Raw genomic sequence first — 13296 nt, forward strand, 5'->3', positions numbered from 1 at the left:
GGAAGAAATTCTTCACTATGTGGGTGGTGAGGCACTGGAACAGGTTGCCCAGAGAAGTTGTGCATGCCCCATCCCTGGAAGTGTTCAAGGCCAGGACAGATGGGGCTTTGAGCAACCTGGTCTAGTGGAAGATGTCCCTGCTCATGGCAGGGGGTTTGGAACTAGACGATCTTTAGGGTCCCTTCCAACCCAAACCATTCTATGATTCTTTCCAGTGCATTGTTGCATATCTAGTTTAATTGCATGTGTAACTAACATATGTACAGTTGAGCTTGTTAAATGGTAATGTCCATATCATTTTCATATCAACATATTAATCACAAAGAGAAAGAAAAGCAAGAGCACTTGCAAAATTTGTGTTGGGGACCGAGGAGGTGTCTGGGAGTCTATAAATTCCTGCCTGTTATGTGGCAGGCAGAGGTGGAAGTAGGATTAGCCTTTAGGTTAAAGAGTCACAGGGGAACTCTCCCATGAGGATAAGCTTTAGCCACAAGCAAAAATACAGTCTCCTGCAAAGGCAAAAAATGCAGGTCAGTGGCAATCTTTGTATCTTTGAGCTCTTTTTAGGATACATTCAAACAGGACTGACTATTGCTGCAAGTCAGAGAACAGGCTTATCCGTGAACCAGATGTCCTCCATGTGGACCAGGAATACACGCAGCACAAAGATATGACTAATTCTCCCTATGTGATGTAATGTGTATCTCAAAAAATCTAATCAGTTTCTCTTAGAATACCTCAAAAATGAGTAAGCAGAATAAGCAGCGCAGACTAAAGCGTTGCTGAAAAATGTATTAGAGCCCTGGAAGAGTAGTAGTACTAGAATAAATTTATTTAGGAAGAGGACAGACTGAGAAGTATAAGAATAAGAAATTATTTACAGACAGTAGATTTGTTTATTCTTCTGAATTTACTTGTAATGCAAGTGGGCAAGGATATTATATCCTATCTCTACAAAAGGAGAGATTTATACCAATAAATAATTATTTCTCAAATACAAAAAATAATACAAATCCACTGTCATTAGGTAGAATTCAGTTTAACTAAGAGTCATGGCTGTCAGTTAACTAAGAGTTGTTGTGGACAAAGTGGTAAAGATGGATCACAGTATATTGTACAACATTTCTACATCTCCCATAGGAAAAATAAAATGCCCAGGAGATACCTCAGTATCTCACTAAAAAAATAATTAAATTTTCCAATCATTCTGAATTGACCCGTCCAAGAACTTCACTAAAGTCTATGCTTGTGGCCCTTAGTTTGCTGTTGAGAAATTTGAGAAATATAAATTCAGTCTTAATGGCTTTAGGATAAGAACTGTGATGTGGAAAAATCAGTATCTCCTCTTCCAATAAAAAAGATAAGAAAACAAATAAGATTATGTTATCACAGTCTCTCAATTGAAAACTATTATTCATGATAACATTGCACTGGGAACATACAGAGAAAATTACTTAGATGTAAATCATCATTGTATAAAAATACCAGTGTTTCTTTTTGCCATAGAGTTTTATAAAGTTCAATATTTACTGAATTTTTTTTAGGACCTGATGAAAGCAAACTCCAAAACAAAATTGTATGAGCTCACGATTACTCTTTGTATACACTGGATAAATCTATTTTTCTTCTAGGAATGGACTTTAAGCATATCCAACAGAGCCTGATTGAAAAACAGGAACAGAAACAAAGAAACCACTAGATATCTCAGATTACCTGAGCCATAAGCAGAGGATGTCACATACTGAGCCTTCTGACATGGTATCCTACTACAGCATCCTTGTTGTAGTCAAACCGGGGAGTTATGGGTGGATGGGTGATTACAAGGCAGGCAGAAAAACGTTTGGACTGGTAAAGGGTAGTGGTTTGAAGTCTCACTTGCTGCTGGTAGTGAGAGGCATTGCTGAGGGGTTGATACTGTTTAACATCTTCAGGATGATGGAGCAGAATAACACCAATTAGTGGAAATCACTGAACGTCAGAGCTGCTATTCAGAGGGGCTCTGAAATGCTGGAGGTATGGACCAGAAGACCTCCAAAGGTCTCTGATCGCACTGATGATAAAGTTTCACGACCTGTTTTGTATAAAACAGCTTCAGATTATTAAGGAGTTCATGAAAAAGTTGCTGTCATCTATTTAAGGATGCATTTGCCATGAATGTGCAACTACCAAGTATTATTTTAATTTGGTATTGACTGACTGAAAGGTTAATATCATTCCCTGGGTTTGTCCTCAGGAAAAGAAGTTTTATTACACTACATTTCACTATGATATTTTTTTTTTTGAGTTGCACTTAATTTTTTTTTCATTTAATTTCTATATATGCATGTCTTGAAATAATTACCAGGAGTTATTCAAGGTTCTGATTTTGGCCCATTTTTACTGTACTGTTGTGATGAAGACATCCTGATTGGGGAGCCAGAGCCATAGAACAGATCCTGGGAACGCACTGAGATTGATGGGGGGGAAGTCTGTACAGCCCTTTACTCCTCTTAGTAAATTCATTCCTGAAAGTATGTTAAGTAACTGCTGCTCAAGATAAATCAGTTATCAGAATAGAAATTATGTCCAGGCCGAATAAAATGAATATAACATTGTAACTGACACCTTGAACACAGCTTTTTGTGTATCTGAAAAATAGCTACTGATTTAAAAAGTAAATCACTGAGTGTATTAGAAAGGCTAACTCAAAAGAAAATAATCTGTTGAATGATGCTGATCCCATAGGAAATGTAATTTTACCTTGAAGCAAACTACCACAATTTTGAACATTCTTTGAAACACATATTTTAAAATAATTTCTTGGCTAAGTTGAAGTGACAGAAGTAACTTTCAGGATTAAAGTTGCTTTGCAGAAACCTTTTCTCTGAATAAGGTATTTCCAAAAAGTTTTCAATTCATTGTCATTCTGAGTAAAATATGTGCAGGGCATATCATAAATAATTTAGACGGTCACAGTTCTCCAAGAAAACTTAAGAACTTAACAATTCTCATTTCGTTAACCAGTATTTTGTTGTTCGTTTTTACAATGATTTTATTGATGCAATAATTTGAATGTTACTTAATATCTGTGGTTTTTCTTATTTAATATAGTTTTGTGATGTCTGCACTTATCTGACCTTTTTTAATAAGACACCAGACATAATTGGTAATTGATTTCTGCAAATATGAATTAGTTTCTAAATATTCAAAGTTCTCTACTTTATGCTTCAGAAAAAGCATATTTGTTGTAATATGCTCATTTGCTGCTCTGCCTGACATGCATCTCTCTATTCTTTATGCAAGTGCCCAGAAATACCTGTGATGACAGCAAGTAATATTGATCTGAGACCTTGTTACAAATTCAAACCTGTTATACACTTGCTTTGAGAACTGAGTGCATATATCTACAGCTGTATCTAAATTTTTCATACCATCATCTATTCTATGTACTGTTTGTTACTCAGTACAGTAGCTCAGTGTTACAACTACACTGTTTTCTATGTATTTTCTTGGAAAAATCTCTATACCGTATATTGAAAATGCACAGAATCTTATAAGAAGGTAGATTTGTTAGAATAATATGTAAGAGATTATACAAAATTAATAGGAAAAAAATAATTGCAGCAGGGAGGCTGAGACTGAACAACCCCATGTAATATGAGTAAGCAAGTGCGTGACAGGTTTGTGTTTATGAGATCTCAGATCAATAATATTCGCTGTCACCACAGGTATTAATGTATTCTAAGTGTACTGAAGTTCATATTTCTGTAAAACCAATTTTAAAACTGAAGTCCAAACTCAAATAACATCTACAATTTCATATATGGAAAATTATTTAAGTGCTTAGTTATCTCCTTGAAGGGGATATACTGAAACACATTTTAAAGTATTTTCCCAAAGGAGTTCTAAAAAAGGAGGTCCATGAAAATCTCTATAAAACTCTGTTTTTTAATAACGTGCACCAATACTTTAAGAATAATATTATTCACAGTGTTGTGATTGGCACTTAAAAGACTTCATGAAGCCGCAGTCCTCTGAACTGAGTGAGTCTTTTCCAATTGTTCTGGCTCCCCCCTTATAGGTTACTTTACAGCTTCAGGAAGATGTAAACACTATTTCCCAAAACCATAGGAGTGAAGTGGGCTACTTGCTTTCAGAATTTGCTTAAGCCGCTGTTATGCTGACTGATATATGCTTTTCATTGAAATAAGTAAATAGAAATATTAAATCTGCATTCACAGTTACAAGGATTTGTTTGGTTAGAAGGCAGTGCAGCAGACAGTTGACTGTTCTTGAGGGGAATGCAGGATGAAAAAATTACGTTTGTGTTATCTGGGGCTGCTTTAGGTTTGTTATTTAAGTGATTTAAAAGTCTGAGAAAGACTCAGAAGGGGTCAGAATATTAAAATTACTTTAATTTCTCTTGAGGAAAAAAGTTTTAAATAAATAGGAGTCCATAGTTTGTGAATAATTACATAATATGTTTTTCTTTCTTGTGAAAAGACATAGATACAGGAGCAGCTGAGTAAGAGTTTACAAAATCCCATATCTGTAGGCCTGGTATTTCCTATTCAACATACTTTTGGCTATAACTCAAGTTCCAATTTATTATTGTTTACTGACTTATGAAAAATATGCCTGGTTGTTTTTTTTGCTTTTCTGATAAGTAAACCTTTGTCATGAAGTTGAAGAGGGCATAGGATAGTATGAAAAAATTATATGCTATGTGTGATACCACCATGAAGCTTTAAGTAAGCCAATTATTGTGTATAGTCCTGTATCCGTTAATACAGTTACCTCCTCAATGTTAACTGCTTGTATCACCAACATTTTGCATTCTGTGTTTCCTTCCCTAAGCATTTTGTGGTGTATTTAGTTCATTAATATGAATCAGTCATATTGTCAGAAAAGGTAGTTATTAGGAAACTATTTCTAGAAGCTGGCCAGTAAAGATGAAGACTAGAGATTATTTAGTTTTAGTCAACACAGAGCTAGCTAGACAAATGGTACTAACTTTCTTTGTCTGATACATAGGTTATTTGCCTATTTATTAAATAAATCTTTTAGTACTATTCCCAATGAGATGGTCTTACAAATGGGGATAAGATAATCCATATAGGGGGACTTGTTATTTTGCACTCTGGTGTCTCGGTGTCTCTTTCAGACAGAAATAGGAAATCTCCAATTCCAAACAAAACCAAGTACTAGACTTTAAAAACCTTTAATGACAGGAATTAAAAAATGACAATAAAATAGTAATGTGTTTGAAATAATTTCAAGTGTTCTGATAAATTATGCTGCTGACAGAAGTTCAGTTGCCTTTAAGATTGGAGTCACTAATGAAAAAATCTGAAGCTGCAGTCCATGCTTGCAGTGAAGTGTCACTGATTCTTGGAAGTAACGCTGTGACATAAGAGATTATGTCCAAGTTCAGTCTCATTTTTTCTCAGATACATTTCTTGACACTATGCTGTGCACAACATTAAGAAATAATCTCAGAATTGTCTTTGCTTCGGCTTCACCGTCACCCAAACATTGTCATATGAATTCATGAACAGAGACAAATGCTCCCTTAACTGAACCACTCATGTTCGATTCCTGCATCTTGAAATGAGGGTAACTCCTTTATTTCAGACAGTGAAAGATATCAAGTGGCCGTCAGTGGTATCCTTCAAATAGCTAGATAATGATGTGCCATAATCACAATTGTTACAAGTTGCAACTTTTTGTCCATTTCTAAATTGGTGTTCTATGCAGCTGTCACTACAAAACAGCCACCTTTACACTTCTGTTTCACTTATATTCTTACTTCTTGGATAACATGCACTGTCCTTTCTGGTTAATATTCAATGTGTTCCAGTGCAAATATGATAAACAAAAGAATCAACTTTCTGAATTGGTGGTAAAGATAACTTAGTACTGAAGTGAGAGGAATTGTGTCCTCTAGAAAATGAATTTCTTTCTAGTGTTAGGAAAGTTTCCCAGCAGACTGAATAAAGGAATGGCTAAGATATTTATCATCTGTTTGTTCTTTTTAGCAAACTCAACAAAAATATCATTAATGGCAGGACGAAGTACATGAAGATTGATGCTGTGTACTTTGAGAGTTCTTAAGAGATCTCCCTGTGAATGCAGTAAGATAATCTCCTTTCAGAAGGAAAAAAGTGGGTAAAAACACTAAAGGGGGGCAGATTTGGAGCTATGTTTTTTTTTTGTGAAAGAACTCCTTTTTGAAAAATGATGTCAGATCAGGTGAACAGTAAATTCTTCTGTTCTGCAGGTGCACCAAGTGCACACTTACTAGCTGACCATGTGGGAAGTACTGCACACTGAGTATCCTCATATTAAACAAGTACAATTTAAGCTCTTTGATCTTCTTTCAGAATTCTTGAAATACATAAAAATGTTAACTCCTGAATGTTTTTCCGTAGACCATTCCGAGTATTTTTAAGAGTAATATGTACTGCTACTGTATTTCTGTTTTCTACTGGCTTGGAGGACTAAGAATTCTGCTGGCTAGGTTCTTAGGTGGAATGATCAACGTGTATGGAAACATGCGCTTGTGTCATACATCTTGGTTTAAAAATGTGAATAATAGCTCTGGTCTCGAATTCTGAGGTATGTTCGTTCTTTCTGTTTTTATGCCACTTAGGTTTAAATGCAAGAGTTTCTGAAATTTTCAGTTCATTTCTATAAGTAAGAGAAGTTTTCCACTTGTTCCTGAATGCTCCCTCATGAAAAGAATTCTGTATTCAAACCCAGGCACACAAAGTCCTCACTTTCTCTCGGTTTCATCTTAGACAAGAAATCCACTGCCTTGTGGAGTGAAGCAGTAGGATAGATTGCTGTTCTTGTGAAAGATGGTCTTTGAGAGGACTCCTCCCAGACTACTGCTGCAAAGATTTACACAAGGCTTTTGAATTTTACCTGGTTTTCAGTGAGGATCAAGTAAGAATGCCTACGTGATTCCCTGAGGTATTTTTGTCATACTACAGTATTGAAAAGAGGAATTTCAGTGCCCAAAATAGACTGGAGCCTCTCTGAGGACTCCCTGTTCATTTCTTAATAGGCCCCTTATGAACTTATAAACTTGAAATTCATAACTGTGTTAAATCTGTAGCCAACTAGAAACACCATTTTTAGAGCTATGTTTTAATAGCTGTTATACTGCATTTTCTGTTCCTGACAGTCACTTTCTTTGCATACTTTGTGAATTGTTCAAATATAGAAGAAAGGTGGAAGCCCAGTTACCTGAAGGCAATATGCATCTAGTGGGAACATAATTGCTTCCTGTGAGAAAAGAATTACTTAGTATATGTATACACATATGTCTGTGTATACATATACTAAGTACATAATTTTTTTTGAGATTATATATAATTTATATAATCAGTGTATGAGTGCATTCAAAGAAGTAGCAGTCATATTAGTAGTGAACAACAGAGGAATCTGGTTTTAGCTAGAGGAAAAAAAAGGTCTCTTCACATAGCATCAACAGTTTTAGAAAGCCCTTAAAGACCATAGGATGTGTGATAGCACCAGAAGAGTTAGCAGTCACACAGATGTCACTCAGATGCATTTTTTTGCATAGTCTCTTCTAATATCTTCATATATGTTACTTAAAATGATGTAATGAATACCTTTGTGTGTGATTTTATATAGCACATGGTGGATGTCTGTCATTGAGTGTGGATGAATAGGAAATATATGAAGCATCTTTTTTTCTGGGACTGAAAGATTATAAGACATTGTATTGACCACTGCAGGAAGAACCAGTAGTGTTAACAACAGTCTTTGGTCTCTACCCATTGACTGAAGTTACTAGAGTGAGAGTAACATAATTGGAATGACACCTGAGGGCCCAGGATATATGCATAGCAATAGGGTGTTCTTCAATGGCTATTGAATCATGTTGCTCAGAAATGGGAGAGCAGACACCAAGTGAGAGTTGACCGTGTTCAGCAATTAATGATTTAGAGCATTCTTAAATCATGCAGGCCAAATAATTATATATGATATTCATATTGACTAACTACTAATACTGTAGGAAACAGTGAGATTTCCATTTAATTTTGCAGTGTATTGTAGTACTATGAGTAATTTCCAACAAAAATAGTGTATTCTGGTAACTCTTGTTTGTACATAGTATTCTTGTTATAAAATCTCACAGTAGGGATGAATTAATTTGCATTGCGAAGCAGCATTAAAGCAGCGCACTCTTCCTACTGACAAGTTCTTGAAACCGGGGAAAAAAAGATTTTGGTGCCTAGTTGTGTAGTTTGATTATGTGTGAAAATTGTAGATTTTTGAAATCTAGAAACACAGCTGTTCCAAAGATCAAAATGCAAAGTTTAAATTAAGTGTTCAAAAATAGATGACTGGTTTCAAATGAGCTGTTATTTTTTAATGTTAATATTCCCAAACATCCTATTATCCCAAGCAATGAATACAGATAACAGTTGCTTTCTGTAACTGTCCTTAATGATACTATACTTAGCTTCTGTTTGGGATTGTACTTGCCAGTCGTCTTCTGAAACATTTTTTTGTGAAATTCAAATAATTGAAACCCAACAGATGTAGGACATACAGCCATTATAAAAGTTAAAGGCATAAAGTTCATTAACTGCATTGAAAAATGAACATATTTTTCAACTCTATTTAAATTTTCAAAATTAAACTTAAAAAATGCCATCTAGACTTTGAAACCTGCTAAGCTTGATTTCTATGTGGAGCAGCATTACATCACTCTAAAATGCTTACTTGGTTATACTACCGTGATTACCACATGATGGCCAGCAAAAGTAACCCTTATAAAAGAAATCCACTTTACATACTATGAAGGTCATTACAGAAAACTCCAGGCTTGTAGAAAAGCAGCACAGAGATGCCATCTAGCAGTAACTCTTAGAAATTTCCTAATATTTAATAGTTCCTTCTTTCAAGATACTGCACTTAAGTACAGGAAAAAGGAAAGATTTTATATTCCAAGTCCTTTCCCTATAGCTGGCTGCCTGCTGAATATCTAGCCACCCTCCTGGAAATAAAACTTTACTGAAATATATTATCATGAATAATTGTATTTTCTTGTCTGTAAATACAGAGAAAAATTAGAATCAAATTAACAGATATAACATTTAATAAGTCTTCTAAAATTTATATTCTGTAATTAGAACTAAGAGTGTTTAAAATTAATCAGTAGTGAGCTGTTTGTTAAAGAAGAATTTCCAGAGCTGGTCAATATTCTATCATGTTTAGCAGCAAAAAAAAAAAAAAAATACAAAAGCATGGGCAATAAATTACTATGGTCGAAATAAAATCTTAACGTTCCAGAGATTTAAGAATAAACTATATATATATTTTGTTACATATTTTACCATAAGATGGCGATACTTAAACACATTATGATCAGTAAATAGCCTAGTAAGTTTAGATAAAAGCCTTGTCACAATAAGAGTGCCTGTGGACAGCAGTTTTGAGTCAGTGGTGGCCTGGTACTAAATCAAAGCTTTTTTTTCCCAGGCATTATTTTAAAGTAGTTGATCAATAAAATAAGTTATTACTTGAATATTAATTATGTAGGACATGAATAGGAATGTATTGTGTATACTTTGAAATGTCTGATGTGATTTATTTTCATAAGCTGAATAGTTTGTGAGTGTCAAGGGCATGTAAGAAGTTGTCTGTCTAGTAATGAGCATATTGCACAATTCTTTTTGGAAAAGAAAGAATTTAACATCGCCTTGTTTCCTACAATTAATTTCATATGAGATATTTGCTTCCCAGCCTGCAGGGCAGAAAATTATTATTCCATTTCAAATTGGCATAAAGCAAGATAAATAACTGAGCACTACTTGCATTTCTAATGTGATATTTCAATCACAACTTGTACTTATTTGCTAAAAAAACCTGTAAACGTTTTACGTATATCACATTTCAACACAGAAATCTGTTGTTCATGGTTAGCAAAACTAAATGATTATCCGCCGTGTGGCATCTTTTATGTGCTTCATGTGGTGTAGCATCTTAACCAAGGATCTGAGTAACCATTTGATCTCATGTTTTCATTTCTGAAAACCCAGTTTAGCTCTGATAAACACCAGACTTTGATTAAGGGCTCTTATTTTTACATAATCTTAAGGACTTCTGAGCTTTTTGGCTCATGACCTCTTCACAAAGTTAAAAGACCCTGCAATGAATGTTTTAATATCCCTGAAAAAGTCACAGAGTGATGAATAAAAGGCCATTTTTATGCCTTCTGCACAGTATGCCACAGCAAGAAGGGCTAGAAGCAAAGTTGCAAAAGTTAATTTATGCCATTTCATTCCAGTGGCTCACCCTGCTTTTTAGTGCTGGATGGTGACAGACGCATAAGACAAAGCACTTCTTCCCACTGTTGTTTTGGGGCATATCTCTGACACTTGAACTAAAAGAATAATTCTGCCAGCTGAAGCTTGTTTGCTTCATTAGTGGTTTTACTCTTCTGTGGATAGACAGTGATACAAATTTTGCTTTTCCTGCTTTCATGCAGTCTCTTTAAGTCTCTTAGCTTTAATAGATCTCGTTAAGATTAACAGAAGATAGAAAAATAAAGAAAAATGAGTGTGTGGAAACCTGTAATTATAATGTGACCATGTGCTGCTAATCACACAGATGTGGAACTCCTGTGCATTGCCTGATGAGTCTCTTTACAGACATAGTACTAGCTGATACTTTCAAATAGCTCCTATTTAATAACATTGATATAATTAATTATTTAGCTAATGTTATTAATTCTATATCACCACCTGCTTTTTTAAGTTGTCACTGTATCTTACTGATAAAAAAGCAGTCAGAATACTGCAGCCGTAAATCAGATTTCCACTGAATTGCTTTTTAAGTTCTATCTTTATATTTTTAAAGAGGAACATCCCTTTCATACTGTTGGAAATTCAGTACGTATTTGTATATGATTAATTTATGTGATTAATTCCTTTATTTTAAAGGAAAAAACCTGTCAGAAGAGCTGAACCATTGCCTCATATGGTTGTCTGGTACCTAAACAGTATCATTAAAATGACATTCACCGACATACAATATAATTGTGGCAACACGGTCTGAACTACTGCGGTAATGGCTGCAATACTATAAGAATGTTTTCTCTCTCATTACTTTTTTATAATGCTCACAGTTACAAGATTGCATGTCACAAAAAGACAAATGAGACAAGTTCTATATCTACAAGATGCAGCACTACAGACATCTGCAGGCCGAGGGGGGTTTCAGTCATCATTCTTCTTAAGTGGTATAGTGCAATTCTGATTTTTTTAATGATTTAATCTAAACTCACCTTCACAAGCCAGGTTGCATGGCTAAAACATTGTTTACTGTTATCATTATTTCAATATCAGATGTGATCTTTTGGCGACCTGAACACATTTGAAAACAACGAAACTCTGCCGCAGCCTGGAGCATGGCTATAGTACTAAAATCAGTGTCTTCACGTGATGCCTCCGGTTCCGCTCTAAACAAATTTATTTCCAGTCAGAGGCTGTCGATCCCTGCTTCCACTGCCTAGCTGCTTGCCCAGAACCGCTGCAGTCACCGAGCACTATAAATACCTCTTTGCCTTGAGTCGGATAAATCGCTGTTCGTTTCAGCCTGGCAGCGACCGGCCTTGAGCAGCTGACGAGCCCGCGCTGCCCTGCCCAGCCGTCCCGCCGCTCCCGCTGCCCACCTCTTCTCTATGCAGCTGATAGAACTTGTGCGTGGGGTGGTGCCGGGGGTCGTGGGGAGACTGGGGGTGCGCGTGCTCTGTGCGCCGGTGCCCCCCTGCAGCGTGCCCGCGCCCGTAGCCCCTCTCACCGCTTGCACCCGCGCTTCCCCGCCGCGCACCGTGAAGCCGGTACTCCCGGGACCGGGGACAGCCGTTTCCGCCACGGACTCTCCCGCCTGGCCGATCGGACAAGCAAGGACACGCATTCGCCTCTCCCCGGAGCCACCCAGCCGCCCGGCAGAGCCGCATTGCCCGCTACCGCATACGCCGTGTGCGGGCCGGCACCGCCTGCCTTGCTCCGCCGCTGCGGAATCGGGGGAACTTGCCGTCCGCGGGGCCCCCGGGGCGCAGCGCCCGGCCGCTCTTACCTTGGACGGATCGAGGCCGGCCAGCAAGGACAGCAGCAGGAGGTTGAGGATGTTGGCGGGCGCCCGCATCCTGATCCCGGGGCTGCCTCTCCGCGCCGCTTCTCTCGGTCATTCACTCCGCTCCCGCTGCAGCGACCGCGCCAGCAGCCGCACCTTCTGCCCGCCCGCCGGAGCCCGAGTGGAGGCGGCAGTAGCAGCCGCCCGGGGGACGCTCATTCCGCGGGCAGCCTCGGCGCGGGGAGGGCGGGCGAGGACGGCGCTGCCCGTGCTGCCGGAGCGGCTCCGCTGCCCGGTCCCGCCCCCGGCCAGCCCACCGCAAAAGTTTGGGCCCGGGAGACGGCGGCGGTAGCGCGGTGGACGGGCGCGGGGAGCGGATGTGACATCACCGCCGTGAAGGAGCCGCCGGCCGTTAGCGGGAGCGCGGTGGCGGGCTGGGCTGGGCTGCTGAGGGGCACCAGCAGCCGCAGGCTGAGGAGAGGCGCGACCCGGGCTGCTAAAGCGCGCCGTGTGCCGACTCACGGGGCGGTTCTCCGTGCTCTGTCACCCAAACTTTGCGTTATTCCCCCCTCGGCGGAGGCTCCTTCCTCCGCGGAGGGCAGCGTGCGGCCAGGCACCGCTCTCCCGTTGGCTGCAGGCGGGTAGGTGCGGTTCTTCTAAAAGGAGCACCTGGCACCATGGCACTGGAGAAGGGGCAAGGGCGGGCTGTTGTGGGGAGCTGCGGGTGCCGCAGCAGGGAGAGGGCGGACTGCCCTCTCACTCCCCCACCTAGAAAGTTAAGTCGGGGCTTGGCTGAGCCCTGATGAGGGGAAAGCCGCCACTCTGCTTTCCAGCTGGACCATGGGCCAGCAAGGGACTGCCGTGTGTCCTTTGGCTGGAGCTGTGGTGAGAAGGCCTGTATAGGTGAAGGTTGTTGGAGGTCGTTGGTTGAAGAGTCCTTTGGGAGCCCTCCCAAGGACGTGTTGCAGCATATGATCAGGAGTTTCCTTTTCTCTACTTCAGCAAGAGTGTTTGTAGTCAGACAATGCTGACTAGTACTTGGTTTGTCAGCCAAGGCTCTGGGTGGGCTCCTGTCTGCCTGTTCAGCCGCTCATGGTCACTCTTCCACAGCTACAGACGAGGAATTACAGTTAGAATTGTGATTTGACTTCCTTAGGGTTGCACGTTCAGCACAGCTGAGTATGGCCCAAATGTAAATCA

The 13296-nt window shown here is 39.1% G+C and overlaps 1 protein-coding gene across 1 annotated transcript in view; it reads right to left on the bottom strand.

Annotated features, from left to right (window-relative positions):
- Nucleotides 1–12411, bottom strand: part of OLFM3 (olfactomedin 3) — a 69400-nt gene extending 56989 nt beyond the window's left edge. The window contains exon 1 of the mRNA XM_075157064.1: nt 12100–12411. Coding sequence (XP_075013165.1) covers nt 12100–12168 — 69 coding nt within the window. The 5' untranslated portion in view covers nt 12169–12411. The remainder of the gene's footprint in view (nt 1–12099) is intronic.
- Between the last annotated feature and the right edge of the window lie 885 nt (nt 12412–13296).

Source organism: Calonectris borealis, chromosome 8 (genome assembly GCF_964195595.1).
Source record: "Calonectris borealis chromosome 8, bCalBor7.hap1.2, whole genome shotgun sequence".
NCBI lineage: Eukaryota > Metazoa > Chordata > Aves > Procellariiformes > Procellariidae > Calonectris > Calonectris borealis.